The sequence below is a fragment of the Rissa tridactyla genome, chromosome 3 (genome assembly GCF_028500815.1).
Source record: "Rissa tridactyla isolate bRisTri1 chromosome 3, bRisTri1.patW.cur.20221130, whole genome shotgun sequence".
Taxonomy (NCBI): Eukaryota; Metazoa; Chordata; class Aves; order Charadriiformes; family Laridae; genus Rissa; species Rissa tridactyla.
The window spans coordinates 25,049,451-25,069,247 of NC_071468.1; the positions used below are offsets into that span (position 1 = coordinate 25,049,451).

At 39.7% G+C, this 19,797-nt stretch overlaps 1 protein-coding gene across 17 annotated transcripts in view; it reads right to left on the bottom strand.

Moving 5' to 3' along the window:
* Nucleotides 1–19,797, bottom strand: part of RPS6KC1 (ribosomal protein S6 kinase C1) — a 92,350-nt gene that overhangs the window by 15,957 nt on the left and 56,596 nt on the right. For 15 of the 17 annotated variants that reach the window (XR_008465493.1, XR_008465491.1, XR_008465492.1 and 12 more), the window contains 4 exons: nt 15,410–15,457; nt 13,696–13,828; nt 2,820–4,397; nt 2,459–2,548 (listed from right to left, as the gene is read on the bottom strand). Coding sequence is in view for 12 of the 17 variants with exons in the window: in XM_054195668.1 (XP_054051643.1) it covers nt 2,459–2,548; nt 2,820–4,397; nt 13,696–13,828; nt 15,410–15,457 (1,849 nt within the window). In the remaining 5 variants the exon portion in view is untranslated. The remainder of the gene's footprint in view (nt 1–2,458; nt 2,549–2,819; nt 4,398–13,695; nt 13,829–15,409; nt 15,458–19,797) is intronic. The other 2 variants (XM_054195666.1, XM_054195672.1) reach the window with 1 other exon arrangement.

Here is a 19,797-nt window from a genome sequence, read left to right on the forward strand (position 1 = left end):
CACCAGGAAAATTCAAAACAAGATAAGAGACTCACTTTGAGTCACTTTATTTAGTCACTGTGTTGTTTTATGGTGAGAAATTGTAAGACCTGATGAAGTTTTGTGAAGATAACTTGTTCACCTCTAGAAAACTGCAGCCTTTCCTTCAGCCAGAAACAAAAAGCAAGCTGTGACCAACGTTTACAAACAGTTTTAAAAAGCAACTTAAAAATAATAAAAAAAACCTGAACTTGCCAATTTCTCTTAGTGTATTGAACTAAAGCACAAGTATAATTTCAAAATCCTTATTCCAAGAAGCAGCCTGAGGAGCAATTATATCATGATAAAGGAGAAACATGGGTTCCGGGGACATGGTACACTCCTTAAAATGAAAAGTGATCACCCAAATAAAGGGCTTGCTTTCCCTGTAACACTGGAGCCTTAAGAAAGCCCACCAACATGATTATTTTTTTAATACCGATCAAAAGTTCTAGAAAAAGATTTACCAGCAGCAGTAGCTCTAAGAAAGCTTCTCTGGACTCAGCTATACAGCGTTATTGAAGGTACAGGTATTAAACCATTGCTCCGAATTTGGAGCACTTGGCTCCAAAACATATTTTGTACTGCTAAGTTATACCAAGTATTACTCTCCTACGCAAACATTAGCATGAAATAGCTACACTAAAACAAGAGTACCCTTTGCAGAGATAACATTAACATCAAGAAATAGGGAAGGTAAGAATCATAGAGCAGTATCAATTCAGCCATCTTGCATTTATCTAATATTTGCATTTGCAAATCTTCATCTTGTAGCTCGCCAGCTACGGACACACAAAGCAAACTGCAGCTTGGGGCAGGGCACAGAGGGGAACTTAACCAGGAAAAGCCCGGATGGATACCACACCTGTGCTGTGAGGTGGAAATAATGATGGTGTGCAAAACTTTAGTCTTGCATTTGGGGACTTCTAAATATTGTTTCAACTGCTCCCTAAACACTTAATTACTGCAGGAGTTGGCTGGTTGGGGCTTAGGGGGCAAAAAAAAAAAAAAGCCTCTCTTTGGATCCTCATTAAAACACAGAAAAATTAAGCTTTGACTTTCACAGCTCATTAATGATGACAGGGTGTGAAAAGGCTGCACTTCCATCTTTGCTACTACTCAACTAGGGAGCGCTTTGTACAAGGCGGGGTTAGGGAGGCAGGAAAACACCTCTTTCTAACAGGACGTCACGCCCGTTGCCAACCAGGACACATTTCTATTTAACAACTACAAGAATTGCTGGGATTCCCCAATTTTCTTGTTCTTGAATTAAAGTGGGGTGAGGGTAGAATGAAGGTGTTGTGTTTGTTTTGGTAGGTAAAAAGAATTCTTTTCTGTATTTCCTGCCCTTTTGACTTGCACCCGGATAGAAAATATTTTATTTACTATTTATCTCAAGAGGCTGGCATTCAGATTTTTGTTGAGATCTTACCCCCTTTATTCACAGAGAGCAGTTCCTTACTGTATTTCAGTTGCGGGACTAAGTCACAGAATAAACACCTGATGCCAAACTAATTTCAGAACTTCCATTGCTGAAAATTCTTATTCTAAATCTTTTGAGCACGTTTGCAGACTCTGAGCTTGAGGATCACCTGCACACCAAGTTGCAATGCCCAGCCAGACCACGCGCTCAGCAGGAAGAGTATGTTGGCATTTCAGATTCAGAGTAAAAAAGGGGAACTGAAAATCTGAAGAGCCTCACACTAGTCATTTCAACTCTAAAAGTAGTTTTTCTATGCTAGCTATGAAATTTTTAAAATATGCAGTTATAAGTAAAACACATTATTTTTGGCTGTCACTACCATTTGAACACTATATTAGCAGAAAATAAATTGGAAAAAGGAAAAGAGGGAGGGCTCAGTTTCAAGCGCCATCCCTGATATAGAAACCCAAGAGATATTGATTTTATCACCCTCATGATTGATGAAAGCAGTTCTAAGAAAAGGGCTCTCTAAACTATTTCAAAGCCCACTGTAGCTCATCAAAAATGTCAGAGGCATCTCTGAGCCTATTAAGGTTGTATTTTTCAAACTGCTATGGTTTTTTTTCCTCCCATGTTCTTTGCATGCATAAATTTTTTGTATTTTTAAGGCTCTTAGCGACATCTTTTCAGTCTGTGCTTTCCCTTATTTGCTCTTTTCAGTTATCAAGACGTACTCACACATAGCAAATAACCGCAAGAAAACAAAACATTCCTTAAATTTGCTTAAACAAGACATTAAATACAATTACACTTTATGGAAATGATCTAACAAACACCACCACAGTTCAACAATAAAGCAGTTATGAGCCCTCTAGCTTTTTAAGACATTCAGGAAAAAAGCAAAGAAAATTCAGATACTGCATGATCTCGAGCTCTACGCTATAGAGGCTCTGTGAGAAAATGAAAGCTGATAATCTACTTTCCACCAAGTGAAACATTGTAGGTGATTGCTCTAACCTGGGGCACAGTACATTCTCTCTATGGCATCGTTGTCACAGGAATCTTCAACCTCCCTCCACCTGCTAAAGTACGTTAGCTGAATGTGTCCTAAAAACAAAACGACAGGAGAAATCAAAACATTTTTCCCTTCCATTTTCTGCAGAAGTGAACTGTAATTACTCCTTTTGTAGCTAAAAACAGTATCATTAAGAATAATGGCATCATTAAGTACTAGAAGCTATTACTGGGGGTGAATTTGCTGCACTGATAATGAAGCTCTAGACAGGAAATGAAGATACTAATTACAAGATAAAACGCCTACTCAGTTAATTGGAAGCAACAGCGAATAAAAAGAAATGCATTTGCAAAAGTTCCTGACCTCTATCATTCAATAAGATGTTGTTTGGGTTCAAATCGCGGCACACAATTCCTTCTCTATGTAAAGCATCAAGGGCTACGACCATTTCAGCTGCCCATCTTTGAATGCAATCCTCTGGGATATAAAACCTGGAGGTTATCGCTAATCTTTCGTCGAGGTCCTGAAAAATTTGATGTATTTCCTTGCTACTTGCTACTGCTATTTTGTCTTCCCTCTTTGGTGCTGTCTTTTTACTTTCAGCTGCTGGTAACAAAGCCGGGTCTGTTTCCCCTTTCCCAAAGTCTCCAGTTTGATCGGAAAACAGCAACACTGCTTCATTTCTTAACATGTCTCCGTCCAAGCTAGTATCTTGAGCACCTGAGAGCGGGTTGGAAACAAATAAACTTTCTTCTTTGCTTGTCACGTTTAAGGAGCAGGCTCCAAGCCCTTGAAACAGAGCCCCGTCTTCTGAACTACCTACCTCTTGATCAGATGTAAAGAGGGTCCCAAGAGCTCCCTGAGTGACACCACTTTGTCCGTTTGCTTCCTTGCGGGAAGGATTACCCACTTCTGGTGCCACATGATTTGTCTCTTGATCAAGTGCTTTGCATGGCTCTGCAGAATTATTTAATTGCAAGACATCAGGTGTTTCTAACAACTTTACTTCCAACATGTCCCTATCAGTTTTTGTAAACTTTGTCGGCCTTGACACTGCTGCCTCTTCTGTTTCATCAGACATACCGGGTAAGTTTATTAGGAGATCAGGCCTTCCTTCATCAACGCTATTTACATCATCAAAAGCAGCATCCTTAAAGGAGATAACTGGCACAGAGTCATTTGAACCCCTGCTTACAGTGTCATGAGCTTTCACACCCATTTTGCTCTCTAGGGCATCCAAGCTTCTGTCATGATCTGGGACAGAAAACAACGGCTTCAAAGGCTCCGATTTCAGGTTATATATTTTTTCTCCAAAATCAAGCCCCAGGAGCTCACTAGTGCTATCTTTGCTGTCTATCCTGAAGAGTTCCATGGGGCTGTTCTTTGACTTAGTTAATGAGTCCAATATCCTAGTAGGGCTAGCTATTTCTGACTCAACATCATCAATGAAAAGCTTTCTTTCCTGAGATGTAATCTGAGAGGTGAAGCTATCACTGCCAACGACGCTGCCTTTCTGTAAGCAACTTCTCTCTTTGGTATTTAGACCTTCGCTCTCTAGTTTAACCACCGGTTCCTCATTTAGAGAGCCAGAATCAATTTTTTCTTGCCCGTATTCATTGCATAAGGTTAAATAACTAGTAGTGCACTCTTCTTCTGAGCTGGATCCCGAGTCCATCCACTTTGAACTCTCCTGGCCATCTTCCTGGTTGCTGCTGTCATCCTGAGAGCTTGGCGTTAGGCTGCTCTTCAGTGGGACCACCTTCAGCATGCTCTCCCCATAGCTTTCTCTGGAATCAGTGCTGCTACCCATTTCTTTAGGACTAGGTGTTGGCTGCTCCAGGTATATTTTAGTTGAACTGGATGTTCTGGGTTCAGGAATTTCAAAGCTCTCCTCAGGACTTCTGTTTAAGAACTTACTGACATAAGACCACAGTTTTCCTCCTGCAAGAAAAGAAGGGGGGGAATCTCTTAGTTTCACTCAAAACAGAATCTATTTCATTATGAAACAGGAAAATACCCTTATTGTCACAGTACACTATATCCTTAATGCCCACAAAGCAAGTTGGATCCGCTACCTCAGGAGGAAATAATTACAGGGACCACAACTTGCTTTTCAAGCAGATTTGTATTAATATATAAATATTTAAAGAGCTGCATCTGAGATTAAGCTTCTTTTTTTTTTTTTTTTTTTTTAAACTTCAGTAAAGTCTCATTTCAGAGTCTGTCTCAAGTTCCATGGTGGTGACTACTCTCCATCTGCTGTCTCAAAAGAAAGTAAAAACTAGGGAAGATCAAATGGTCCAGTGCCTATCACCACTTCTGCCTGTACTGAATACTTCTGTACTATAGCTCCCAGCTCATAAGCAACATTAGGGGAGATGGACTAAAAACTAATTAGCAAGTTCAGTAAGGGGAAGGGAATTACCGCATATTAGCAGGATATTTTAAGGATCTGTTTCTCTCATTGAAGAAGTGGGTTTTGTTAGCTAGGTGTGGATGTATTTCTTCCTTTAACTTTAGAATTCAAAAATTTTTTTACGCCTTGCTGCATTACACAAGCATTTATCAATACTCTAAGTTACACTGGCAAACCAGCTCCTTCACATTAAAGACTCAAAGAAAGTTACAGCTCCAAAAGTAATAGTTACATTTTAAAAAAAAATACAAAATAAAACTCTATGTTTCCAAATATTGTACATAACAAAAAAGTTTACAGACTGCAAAACATAATTTGCACAACATAAATCAAGAAGTTGCTGCATCTCTTGGTCAGGCCAAAGAATTTAGCTTAAAGCTAAAAAGTCACCTTTGATAACTTATGGAAAAATACAAAGTCAAGATATTTCAATTTAAAAGATTGTACAGAAATTCTGGAAAATGCAGGGGTTCTAAGAAAATCTTTGTAGAAGAAAAAAGTATCCAGCCCACTGGGCATCTGCAAAGTTTTTTATTTGTTTTCTCTCTCCTTTTTTTTTTTTTTTTTTTACTTATTTGGATAAAACAGATTTTTTTGTTTTTCCAAAATACAGTCTTTAATAGTTATTTTTAAACACTCTCCAAATCAGGCAAAATTCCTTTAAAAAGTACAATAAAAGAAGAAAGTATTTTTCATTTCCTAGGAACAAGTCTTCTATATTCCCAGGTATTTCAAAAATAACTTATCAAAGGCAGAAAAACCTTGATACTTTAAAAATGAATTTGAATAATATAACATGGAGTTTTCTTGCCCTCCATCTCCCTGGCTAAGACAAGATTTGTTTTTGAAGGGGGGGGGAAATCTCACTGGTTGCGGTAAAACTAAGTGTATTAAAAATATTAAGAGGGAATTCTAACAGCTTGAGTCCAGTGGTAAAAATGACAATTTAAATCTATTAATCCACATGGTTTCTGACATAAGCTACAAAGGGACTTAGTAGGCCAGAATGACCCTTGCCACCTTCTAGAAGATGACAAGAAAAGATGCCAGGTAAACAGAGAGGAGCAAATGGAAGTAATGCTCGTAGAGAATGGAACAAGAACTGCTATACTGACCACTGCATTGCGTAAGCACTTTAGATACTTACCCAAAGACACACTTAAAATACACACTTAAAATACCTACAAGCCTGCTGTGCCACCGCAGCAAGACACGGCTCGTGAGTCCCTCCCAGGAGAGCAGCAACCCTCAGCCCAGCCAAGGAGACTGCCTCCCCAGGCAGAGACTGGCTCTGAGCTTGCCTGGACACACAGGACAGCCTGGACACCGAGGGCCCTGGTCCTGCCAGAAGCGCCTGACGAGCAGGACCTTGCCTCCGTGAGAAGCAGTGAGCCCATTCAGACCCTAAAGATGAAGCTACTTTCCTTGAATAAGACGCGTCACACAGCAGTTCAGCAGGGCCAGGCAGAGCCAGGGCACTGCCATGCTTTCTGAGCCCTGCAGCCTACTTAGGACTTTGGAATTACTGGTTTTAAACTAATTTGGTAAAAAATAAGAGTTGTTCAACCCATAATCGCCAATAATTCTTTTTCTAACATTACATTCTTACATTCATTCATGCTTTCGCTATGGAATGACAGGGAGAGAAAACAACAGGAAAGCAAATGAGAAAGAGAGCAAGAACATACGCTTTTTTATACATGTGTGAAAGACTTTCTCCTCTTTCCCACACTTTCATCCATGACAAAAGAAGCAACACAAAAGTTTAGATTTACTCCAAGATTCTGATGGAACAATTTTTTATAACAATTAATTTTCTTTAAAATTTCAATTAGATTAAGTAAACAGTGCTTGCAAAATAACTTTGCCCAGTTTATTAACTAGGCATGGAATTATTCGGGGTCATTTAATACCAAACAATAAAATCTCATTTGACAACCACGCCCCTGCTGCATTTAATAAAACACAAAGTGTCCCCATCCCACCTGCATTATATTAATTAGTACAAGCAAATGCTAAATATTTCCATCTTCATATTACTAGTGTTTATTACTTGCACTTCACAAATTTCTTACGAAAACGCAAATCTCGGGTTTCAAAGGGTGTTCACAGACCATGACCCACGAAGACCCACATTACACGTTTGCTTTGGACAGTGCCTGGCACAACAGCCCCTCTGCCTCCAGGCACGGCTTTAATGCAAATATCAGCACCATCAGTCCTTCCTCAGATCCAAGTAGCAAGAAAAGGTCTTTCTAATGGAGGCCTGAGTTGAACTTTGACCCAGGGGCACAGAAAGCTCAAAATCTTATTTCTGTGATCTATTGTCACGGTTTTTCCCTGTGTCATTACTGGATACCAGGTGTGCTTTTACGTGTGACACCTGAACAGCTCTCACTGACCTAAATGTTTCGTACCCCTATGTTTAGGTAAGAAAAGGCTGGGCTGCCCGACAGAATGAAAAGTGCAAGAATTATCCTCGCACAACTCCGCTTTTCACCTGTAGACAGGTCAAGCTGCTCTCAGGACAACTCCCGACTTCCCCTCCCTCCACCTCACTTCATGCAAAATTTCATGCAGCCTCCACTAGATTTTGGCCCCTACTCGAAGTCTAAGTGTAGCCTAAGAAAGGAGACCCAAGAAGGATGAAGGAAGGAAAAGAGACATGTTGACATCAATCCTTCATAACTCCACAGAAAAATCACTGAAAGAGTCAAGAGGTTCAGGCTACGTTTTTAAAAATGTTCAATTTCAAAAGCTTCCAGCAAAACTAAAAATTTGCAGAAGACAAAGAAAAAAAGATAAATCTCTTTATCCTTACAGTATTCAGGAATTCACCATTGTCCACCTGTGAAAACAGACAGAACTGTGACAATGACTCATTTTCTACTTATAAATGTATTACTTTACCTTTTTAAAAAAGAAGTTGCTCATTAATAATTGCTTGGACCTAGAAATCACAGCGGAAACGACTACTTACTGCAACACCAATTTAGAGTTAAAATGCAAGTAAATATGAAATAAAAATTTTATTATGTCCAAATATGTTTACATACAAATATTTCAAGACTGGCCTCCTGGTCAAGTGGAAATACGTAAATAAATGCTATTCAATAATTGTGTTCTATAGTGAAAAACAACAATTTTATTCCTTTCTGAAAATGTCCAATCCAGGGTCAAACAAGAGTGATATTTATATCTGGGTATATAATTATGCCTTTATGAATGACATACTAATAATCTTTCCCCCTCTCCCCATGTGTTGTGTAAGATCAAGAAAACCCATTAGCAAGCCATGCTAATACAGTATCAGGAATCTATAAAAACTAAAATTACAGAAATCAACCCAAACAAGGAAGCTTCAGTCATTGTCAAATAGTCTAACATACTAAATAACTATAACAGCTACCGGTTTAAGCTAAAGTTTATTAGTGTTTAATACAATTTCAGAAGTACAGTATTAATAAAACCAATTATTAAGATTATTTTCTTCGACCATGAACTGACTCTACAACCAATCTAGCTCGCTCTTTCTGGTTTTATTAGCACATGAAAATCACCAAGCTCTACATTACTTTGCAGTAATTCAATGTAAAATTACTTATTAGAATTGCCTTACTAAACCACATTTCCAGCACTCTGGAGGCTATACCTCTGCTTCGAGAGGCAGAATCTAAAAAGTTAGTGTCCAAAATAATCAACAGGAAATTTCAGCATAAAGCGACCAAGTGATGAAGCTGCCTAGGAATCTTGTTAGTTCCATAATATTCGTATATTCTTTCAAATATTTCTGCAGTTTTTTGATGTTCTGCAGGAACAACAAAGAGAAGAAGATACAGGGACTATATACTACATATAGTACTATACAGGGGCCTACAGGAAGGATAGGGAGGGACTCTTTATCAGGGATTGTAACGATGGGACACAGGGCAATGGTTTCAAACTGAAAGAGGGTAGATTTAGATTGGATATCAGGAAGATATTTGTCACTATGAGGGTGGAGAGACACTGGAACAGGTTGCCCAGGAAAGCTGTGGCTGCCCCATCCCAGGAAGTGTTCAAGGCCAGGCTGGATGGGGCTTTGAGCAGCCTGGTCTGATGGGAGGTGTCCCTGCCCATGGCAGGGGGTTTGGACTAGATGGTCTTTAACGTCCCTTCCAACCCAAACCATTCTGTGATTCTGTGATATAATGGGATAAAATGAAACCTAACAGATCAGCAAATTTAGTCTCCTAAACACGTTTTTGTTCTAGCTGACAAGAAAAATTCATGACCTGTTGGATTTTTCCTCACCTGGTGCTCAGACACTTACCATTTCAGCTTCACATCCTGAAAGACTGGCTGACGAAGGAGGCATATTCCAAAATAAATCAATGGCTTTTGCTAGCTTCCCATGAGTTTACTCTGAAGGATGATATACTCCAATTCCTGCAGAACTGGAATGCAGCTAAGAATGCAGTAATCACTGTGCTTAAGAAATCCCCAAAAAAGTTAAAGTGAACAATCCAGGCTTCCAAATAATTGTGGATCGGATAGAGAAGAAAAACAGAGTACTGAAAGACATCTGCCTGAATTATTCACCAAAACCGGGTGCAACTCTCTACATCACTGCATAAGAATTTGTTTATGGCCACAAGTACCAATCATAAGTCATGCACCTCGTGCAAATTAACATTCTTCCTTGCTGGAAAACGAACAACCTTATGGTTTTCTTAGAATCACTGTTCTCCTTTTCAATAAAGGTATGTCTACTGGTAAACTTCATCATGTTAATATACAATGACTACATAAAATTATGCTTGTAGAGTTTCTAGGCCAAAAGGGAACCCAGACATGTAGGCACTACCATGATATAACAATAACATTTCACTGCATCCCAATGGCTGCCCCAGTAGGGTTGCGGCGTACACATGAATTGGAAGCTAATCTCCAGCCTAATCTCTAACATGACAGTAGTTACAAACACCAGTCTTACATGCACGGCTGCTTCCACGGCTGCTGGTGAATCTCTGCTACAAAGTTTGCTAGTTTAGGCAAAGCTCCCACTTCCCGATGCAGTTTGAGCAAAAGCTATTCTTTCAAAGCAGCCTCCTGAAAAAGTCACTTGCCAAGGACCATATCACCTTTCCTGCATTTTCCGATTGCTGTCAAATATTTACAGCTAGTACTTATCTCCTTTCCTAATGACAAATCCCCAGCTTTGCAAGCCAGAAAGCTACCGTGCTGTTGTCTATCAATTCCTGCGTGCAGCAAGCCTCTTCAGCATGAAGTTTCTTGAGTGCTCTCCAGATTGATAGGAACTCCAGCTTGTTTGTGCTTAAAGAGATTTGACAGCTTCTAACAGCCACTTAAACTTTGATGTCCCATGGAAGCCCCCCAGCCTATTTTTGAAGCATCTGTTTCTAAAATTTCTGGAGTTAGTAGTGCCAAGAAGAAGCGAGGCCTTATTAACATCGGATTGGCTCTCTATCACACTAGAATTTGCCAAGTGCTTTCCAACAAAGCTACAAGATAACTTTATGGACTTTTGTGCTTCTGAGACACCCTTGAAGCCTCCAACTGTGGCCATGAGAAAAGCCTGTAAGAGAACCCAAGACCTCACTCACTGATTCTGAGCATGTAAGGGGCATCCTGATTTACAAAAAGAAAAGAAAGAAAAGAAAGAAGTCTTCCTCCTAAGCAAAAGTCTGTGGTCAAGCTTGCAGAATTCCATACGAACCCAACAGTGCTGCACTTAATAATACAGTCAAATTTTACTACAAACAGGAAATAGTAAGATGCTTAGCAAATACATACTGTCTATACATAAAATTAAAACCTCCTCTGAACTTGCTATAATTCAAGCCATTGCCCACTTAATTTAATATTTTACCCTTGAACTTCACGATGGTGTTAAGAGCATTCATAAAGTTATGGAATAAAATTTCAGAGACTATCACTTAAAAAGTACTGTCCTAGAAATTTTTATCCTTTCCCAAAATGAAGTACAAGCACCTTCTCTATTTATATTTGGTCTGAGATGGACAAAATTTTAAGATAGCTTTATCTGTAGGGATTCCTGATATTACCATCCTTGTAATTTAAACGGTAAGTGCTACTAACATAAGACTGATGTGATAAAGCCCATCATCAGTGGGGTGAGCAAGACTAGTCCCTGCATATATAGTACAGCATAACTTCAGCACTATTTTTATTCTTGTTTTATTCACATAGAGACAGAAAATGAAGGCTTTCTCCTGAATCACTTTCCAGAACCAGTCTCCTGGGACAGGGTGAGGTGCACAGGCCACGCAGTTCTAGGTACAACACAAAATTATTGCCCCCGTTAGGGATTTGGGATCAGGCCCTACACCTGCAATATGCTTTTTACATGCATTCTTGGGCAATTTACTCATCATTTTGTACCCCAACTATCCCTCTTTAGAACAGAATATATCACGCCTTTTTCTCTCCCTTTGCCTGTTCTGAGCCCAGACAGTAAGTTCATGAAAGCAAGGGACTATCCTTAAAGAAATTAACCTTGTTAATTCCCTGATAATCAGGGAAAAGTCCTTATAGCACATCATCATTTTTGAATGCTTTGCAAACAAGGATAGAGGTGAATCCATTTCCAAACTGCACGCTGCTTTAACAGAAAATTAGGGAAAAACCCTATGCAGTTTATAACTTATACCCACAAGTGTCCAAGTCAAGTGAATCCATGTATGATGTATAACCAAAGACAGCCCTCACCCACATTGAAATCCCTTCTGGTCCTCACAGCTCTCCCCTTCCTCCCCAGCACAGCCTGCCAGTCCTCCATCCTCTCTGCAATGCTCACAGTTCTTCGCACGCCCCCTACCTCCTGCTCCCCTTCAGAGCTCTCCCCATAGAAAGCACTCATACCTCCTCTCCCATCTCCACCGAAAAGTAACCCATCTCACTCCCATGTCTCCTGCTTGCACAGCTTTCACCCACAGCTGGGAGAAAGGCAACATGAGCTGTGGCTGCCTCCAAGTACGTGTTTGCTGCACGGCCAGCCAAAATTGAGGATGCCTGACAGACACCACCTCCGCTGTTGGCAGATCAAACAAGTGGTGTGGGGTGCTGCACGAGGCTGTGTGTTGCACAAACCTGATTTAGAAGGCACTTAGTAAATTAAAAATTCTCCTCCCATAGAACTCAAAACACGTAAAAATGTTACAGCCAATGTTGGTAAGAGCAAGACATTCAGGCCAAGCACATTTCACTGGATTTGTGACCACGTCAAAGACAGATGACCAGGAGAGAGTTATTCTTTTATAAGGACAACACCCCATCCACCCCAAATATTAAGCTGAGGTTTCTGTTCTTAAATGAAAGAGCTCTGATCATGCAATGTCTCCTCTTGTGATTCTTCTCACTGTTGTGCCAATAAAATTATCACTTCCAGGAGACTGATTATCTTTATCAACTGGTCACATTAAGCCTTCCTCAAAATTTTTGTTCTCTCCATCTGACCGCTACTACCCCCAAATTCCACTAATACTTCCCCCAGTTTTCCATTTGTTTTGAGCAGAAATGTTCTTCCTGAAGAGAAAAACTGTAGGTATTCAGGAGTATTAGGAACAGGTTTGAAAAATTATTATTTTATCCTGCCTCTAATCCTTTGATTATGCCAGCCTTAAGGGCAGTTGGTATCTGACAAGGGTTGGTTTTTAGCTTGTTTGGGTTGGTTTTTTTAAAATATTGTTTCTCCAAACAAAATGTACCAGCTTATGTGGAGATTACAGTTCAGGCGAGAGTCTCCAAGTTATTCTGCTGAATTACAGAGACCTCAAGAAAAGAAGCATTGTACAGTGCAGCACTGTAAACCCTCAAGATCACCATCAGGCAGCACTGTAATGTGAGGCCTTTCTTCCTGCCTCACTGCTCATGGCAAAATTAAGTCACACATACCAGAAACAGTCATTCATGTTGTAAAGTTAACTTTAATTGGCCTCGTGTGACAAATTGTTCATGAAAGAGCCAAAATCTAAGTTATTAGGAAAAAAAGAAATAATATTCAATGTAATAAAATTATCTTCTCTACCAGTTAGCTTAGTTCCTTCACATCATCCATTCTGACTGAATTATTAACATTTCCTAAAAAGAGAACTATTAGCAATCCCAAAATTTATATTCTGCAGTCATTCTAAACAAATATGGGTAATTACATTTAGGGAATATTTAAATCCAGGTGTTAGACAAAAAAATCAAAATGTAATTATTTTGTGCCACCTGTTCCCTGTACATTTAACAGGAATTTTACAAATAGTTTGAAGGCACAACTCTGTGGTTCTGCTTTGAACTCCTGTGTGATACCACTAGCTATTTTCTTAAAAATCCAGATGAGAATAACTATGTGATATTAACCAACAGGCAAATGTTCATGTTTTTTAGCAGCGAGTTATTAAATTCCTGTGTGGATACTTGTCATTTTAACTATAAGATGCTAAAAAGATTTACTAGCCAAAGACTTTATCTCTGAGAGATGGCTGTAAATACTGCAGATAGTTGTTGCAGTCAAAGCACTCATTCTCCTGTAGAAAATAAACAGTTGGAAGCTTTCGATATTGCTACAATTCAAGTAACCCATCAGGATTTGAGGCCATTTGAAACAGGAATCAGATCCACCGCAGAACAAGGGGTAAAAAGGGGGAGGGACGGAGGATTGGAGTGGGGTGTCTTACATGACACGTCTTAGGCACACTAGAAATATTTTAATTAGATGTATAGGAGATTAATTTGACAATGAAACATACCGTTGATTAAAACTTAAACCTTTTGAGTCTTTTCAGCAATATACTTAAACAAGAGACAAACCTTCTGCATGCTGCAACACGAGAAAGACAGACTCCTCGGAGATGATGTACTTGTGCAGACACACCATGTTGGGCACACAGCGGGGGATGATGGTCGTTCTGCTCCTGCTGTACTCACTACTTTTCCTTAGACCCTGACAGAGAACAAAAAGGTCAGTTGTACCCTCAGTTGCCTTTGGAGCCTGCTGTGCTCTGTGTTTATCAACCAAACTAATCTATCCGAGTTACTCTGGGCTTCAGAGAAACCACTCATCTGCTGCTCTATGCCCCTCGGTCCCCCGAGGCTGTGCTGATGGCATCTGGCGCATTTCCAGAGAACAGAAGATGGCACAAAGCTGCCATTAAAATCAATTACATGGGTCAATGTTTTTATTAGAATCTCTCTCAAACTAAGTCATCAGGATGACACTCAGTTATTTCCCTGTGACCTTTTTTTAAAATTTTATTTTTGTGTGTGACCAAAAGACACTATTAAAAAAATTCAATTCAAGTTCTAAAGACAAAAGAATGCCTCAGCCTTACAGGTAATCCTCACATTTCCATTGTACTTTACTAAAGACAACAACCACCACAACAAAAAGGAAAGGAAAGGATTAGTCTCCTTGAGAGGTAATGATTTTTGGGAGGTAGCGCAGAGATGAAGTTGCCAGAAGTGAAAAAATTGATGTGGGAGGGAGAAAGGGAGGGGAGAGAGAAAGAGAAAAAAAAATTATGTCAATAGTGTGACCTATTACAATATTGATAAACATAAGCAGTTAAATGGGAAATTCAATGTTACCCTATCTGCCAGTAGATAAAGTGAGGTTCTAATATACAAAATCCACAAATAAACCTGTCTGAGGAATGAACAGGTTTTCTGTACCCTGCAGATACTTCAAACAAACAATTTCAAAGGCCAGATGCACAAAGTTAAGGCAGGGTTGTAAGCCAAACCTGAAGCGAAGTTTCAAATTGTTAACAAGTAATTAGAGCTCCATGTTTAGGACACAGTTTTTCAGCCCTTCCTCACATCAGCAGTGGAATTCACGTCAAGGGGAGCCTGAAATAATGGCCACAATAACAATACTCGTACTAAACTAATTCTCATCATCACAGATGCTCCAAGCATATTGAGATCTTGATCTGAGCACTTTCTGAAACACAAGAGAATAATGTGAAAAACTTTCTCCTGACCAATTAACTATTCATTAATTCAAAGGTTTAGTGACTTTACAGTCAGTTTTCACAGCCTGCTGATGTAAAACACAGGAAAACAATTTTAGATAAGACCAATCGTCCATTTCATCCCTAATCCACTTTGGCCAATATCATATTCTTGAGCTAAGAGAAGACCAAACACAAAGTGTTGCAGATGCACTTGGGCTAAGGAGAATTTTCACCTTCACCAGCAGCCTGCACGTGTCCTGAGCCACCAGGGCTTCACAGATGTTTTAAGCAGCACATCAAAACTGTGATTCTTTACCAAAGCCTGCTAAGGTGTCGGCCTCAACTGAGTAAACCAGCACATCTGAGCACTAGAGAAGTTACAGAGAAAGGAAGGGAAAGCAACTGAACACCAATGAAAAGAATTCCAATGCACTTAATAGGCATATATGTATTAACATAACAATATATCACAGAGGTAACTCTATACATTAGATGCAAATCGATCTTTGTGTGGTGATGTAATTTAGGAGGCCAAACTGTTTAGAGAAGTAATAAAAGACTTCACTCACCTTCAGTATAAAAGTCTGCTGTGTTCTAGTGTCCATTACAAGCAAAACCTAAGCAAAAAGTATTCAGAGAATTATTTAAGATTCATATGAATAAGTTAAGAAAACATGGTTCTTAACTCTAACATTGAATATTCTTACAAAGGAAGTGATATAAGTAATAATTAAAAAAAATAAAAGCCCTGCAGTATACATTTGATAACCAGTCTTTTTTTCGGAAAGAAGTATGATTGAGGATATAGAGCTCTAGAGAACTTCCAGAGTGTCACCTGATTCCCAGTCAGTTAAATTAAAGAACGAACCCCAACTTGGTAACAGAAATAACCAGTACTTTATAATTAGAGCAATAATCTAGCAGAACCCAAGTTATAGAAATGCAATGGTAGCAACACAATGAAGCACAAAAAGTAACCTTCACATAGCATTACCTTCCTGCCACACTTCACTTAAATCCTCACTGTAGCTACCTTCCTAGTCCAATACTTTTCCGCCATCAGGCTTCCTATACATCAAACATGTTGCCTACCAATGGCTTACCAGAGGAGGTTTTGTGTTTTGGGTTTTTTTTTTCTGTGTGGCTCAATAGCTTCTTTCCAAGCAGCTAAGCTAAAAACTGGCCACACACATGCTCAGGCCACAAAAAACTGTTTTATCAACCGTATAGTCACTGCTGTCTCATTCTTCCATTGCTGTTTTTGTTTTGCAACACTCATAAGCCACAAGAGAAATGACTGCAAGGAAGTCCCTTTGTGCTACTGTAAACTAGTATTAAGGTAACAGCAACCAAAAAAAGAGGATTTATTTAGGGAGAAAAGAGCGGATGGGTTTGCTGCAGAGAGAACACCTACAGCTGCAGAGAACATCTGTTAGGAGTGCATCACCTCTACTGAAAACACTTTAAACACAACACAGCAATGAGAGGAGTACTAAATAATGTCTTCCTTCTTAGTAAGCTCCATTTATTTATATGTTGAAAACAAACCAAACAAAAATATCTATGTCTATACATATATCAGAAACTGCATCTTTAGGGAGCTGGAACCCTCCGCATCTCCATCTTCAAATCACCCTGCTCAGGAGTTAATTGTTTTCAAACTCCCAGAACTTCTGTTTGTTGTATGTACTTGTACATACAAGAGGTACTTGAAAAGCACCAGCTGCAAGACCACCACACAAGCAGCACAAGCACAACCCTCCTCTAGGAACAAGAGTGTGCACCCACTGTTTATTTACAATAGATATAGTAAATTTCCAGTATAAACATTCACACACAGTTATCCCAAAATATTTAGGCTGCAAAATCAAACCGCTAAAGAGCTGAAAATGCCAGCACTGGGGTTCCCAAACTGAGTTCAACAGACAGGATGCAGCAACTCCAAGTCAACAGACACGATGCAGCAAAGACTAAGTCAGCTTGCATCAAAAGAGACTTCCTGCAGGAGGAATGACGTGTCAGGAGCAATGTGGTGTTAGATTCAATCAGGTGACAGGAGAAGGACAACACAGCACACAGTCTCCCTTATCTCCCTGCTGCGTGGGGCAGCGATGCAGTCATGCCCCGCTATCTCTTAAAGGGTGAAGTCTACCCCAGGTTGACATGCTGACTTCCCCCACACCAAGGGGACTGCAGAAACTGCTGTCCCGTGCAGTTTCAGAGGGTGCAACGGGCCCAGGAGGGGAGGTCTCCGGGCAGGGTTGCGCTGGCTCCCCCCAAACAGCAGCTCCAGCTAAGCAACCTTGGCTCTTTGGGATTGCCACATTCAAAACACTGCCCTCCGCCTCTCCCCATCGCATCCCGAGCATCTCAAGCAAAAGGAGGAGAATTGGGAGTCTTTTCTAATCATTCTTCTCTCACCAAATTTCATCAGAAGAAAAATGACAGACAACCTCTCCATCTCAAAGACCTCCTCTTTTACTTTGCTAGGGTTGCACCCAATTTTAAAAGCTGTTCTGTATCTTCTGGCAAAACAAGTATCAAGTGAAGTTGGTGCTGCTGAGATTTTTTGACAAAGGAATGACACGCAGTTTCCATGTCAAGGGCACCATAGGGAAAGGCAAATGTCCCCAGGCCACTGAGTTTGCCAAACAATTTTTCAGGCCTTTTACGTGGGGCTTCCAAAGCTACCTGGGAAACCAGCTGAATAAAACTGTAAAACTCGTTTTTTTATTCTTGATTAACCAAAGGGCGTAAAATTAAAATTAAAAAACAAACAAACAACAAAGAAAACCAAGGGAACAAGAGAAAAATAAAAGCCACTTTACAAGAGGTACCAAAAGACGGACAGATAAAAATGTTTTGGAAACAATTATGTGTTTACAGTCACTTTCCTTCTTCTTGTCCCAAGTTTGTTCGTAACTAGACACTGTTCACATTGAGGCAACAAATACAAGAACATATGTGATTTTTTTTTTTAAATGTGCCCTTTGACTGTCAATATCTCCCAAACAGGTGTTGGCTAAATGATTATAAATTGGCCTCTGGATACACCTCTTCAACTGAGCCGTACAGGACTGGCGATAATATAATTAGGCCTAAAAACATCAGGCTGGTGAATGCTTTCCATCTGTTTGGCAATAATGTTTAGTTAACAATAGTCTTTAAAAGAAGCACCTTCAACTTCAGTTCTTAAAGTTATTTATAGGGCCATTCTTAACACACCAGCACTCTTGCTAACAAGAGCTTTAGCCACTTGGAAATTATTAGCCATACGGCTGTATATGAAAAGGAATGGCAGCATTTAACATCTGTATCTCTCCAGATTTACAAGCATCAACCTCATTTAAAGTCATTTCTTAATGAACAGCTCCGTGGTCTGTATTAATATTATAGTTGCATGCACAAAGATCATAAGGAGCCAAACATTTTTTTAATACCAACAGTAGGCCAATCAGTAATGAAGCTGTCAGCATAAAGGACAGAATAATAGCTTCTTTAACCCTCAAACAGGATTTGTTCATTTGTAGAGTAGAAGACACCAATTTAAAAACTGCTCATGGGTTTGCTCACCTTTATAAAGACAAAAATCTAATTTGGTACTAATTTGATACAATTGTCTTTCCAATAAAAGGCTCCTAAAGCCATCTTTTATTCCATGATAAAACAACTGCTATAACTAAAACTGTCATGAAATAATTACCTTTGATAGCATACCTTATTGCACAAATACAATTAATGTATTCCTCCCTTTCATTTTTCACACTTGCTTATCAGCACTGTATTAGCATATGGTGTAACAGAACAGATTACTGAGCCCTCACCCTATAAGATGACATATAGAATGACTACCACTAACAGGAATAAAGCAGACAACGGGTCCCTTTAGGGCTAGCTTCAGCTGTTGCTGTATTACAACATCAAAATGAAAGCAGCAGCTACAGTTTTTTAACTGTAATAGCAACAAATAACATTTGTGTGCCTTTGAGGTTAACTACCTAGATGGACTAACCAGTCTTACTAACCAGCTTCTTTCTTCTTCCTTCCCATCAAGCATCATACCTTCCCCCAGTGATGATCAACTACACCTCCACTTCATTTCATAGAAAATTATTTCTTTCCTGATTCAATACCGACCTTTCCGCAAGGCTGTTTACTTCGCAAGGGACTCCAAGAAGCCCAGGAAGATCCATAAAAGTAACTTCAAAAAGTCACCTAGTGATGCTCTGTTTGGCCCTGGCAGACTATTTACATGCCCCCTCCCCAAGACAAAAATCTGCTTCAAGGGAAGGTAGCCTGCACATGTATTACAAAAAGCTGGTTTAACCAGATTCACCCAAATAATTAAAGGACTACATGAATGAATAAATCACCGTCAGAAAACTGACATTTCAGGAAGGGATAAGACCAGGAAAGAGACTGTCACAAGTATATTTGCTTGACTTTTTATCACACATCCAGAGCAAAGTGAGCAGCTCTTGGATGCGATACCAAGCTGCTGCAGAAGTGCGTAACAGTAAGTCTGTCATTGACACAAATGTCAACTTATTCTCATCTCATGCTTTATAGCCAATTTCTGGATAGTCGTGCTACCCCAGCAAGCCTTTCCTGTTTGCATTCCTTCACACTTCTCCCCAGTTGCAAAAGGCAGTGCTTGCAAGTTCTTCAATAATGCTTTTTCTAAGATTTCTTTTTGAAATGCAAAGTGACAAGCTTCCACCTTATTGGCACAATGGGACAAAACAGGATTCCACATAGTATTCCCTGCTGCATAACTCTGTCCTTCTCAAAGCAGACCACACAGAAATGCTCGCGTTAGACGGGGCTGTTCCTCGCCTGCATAAACTGATGGAACCTGTTTCACTGATGATGATGACTACCGTGTAACTTGTAATATCTAATACCTTCTAACAATGAGCTGTCGGCTGTAACATTCAGCATCCTTTCTCAGAGGGGA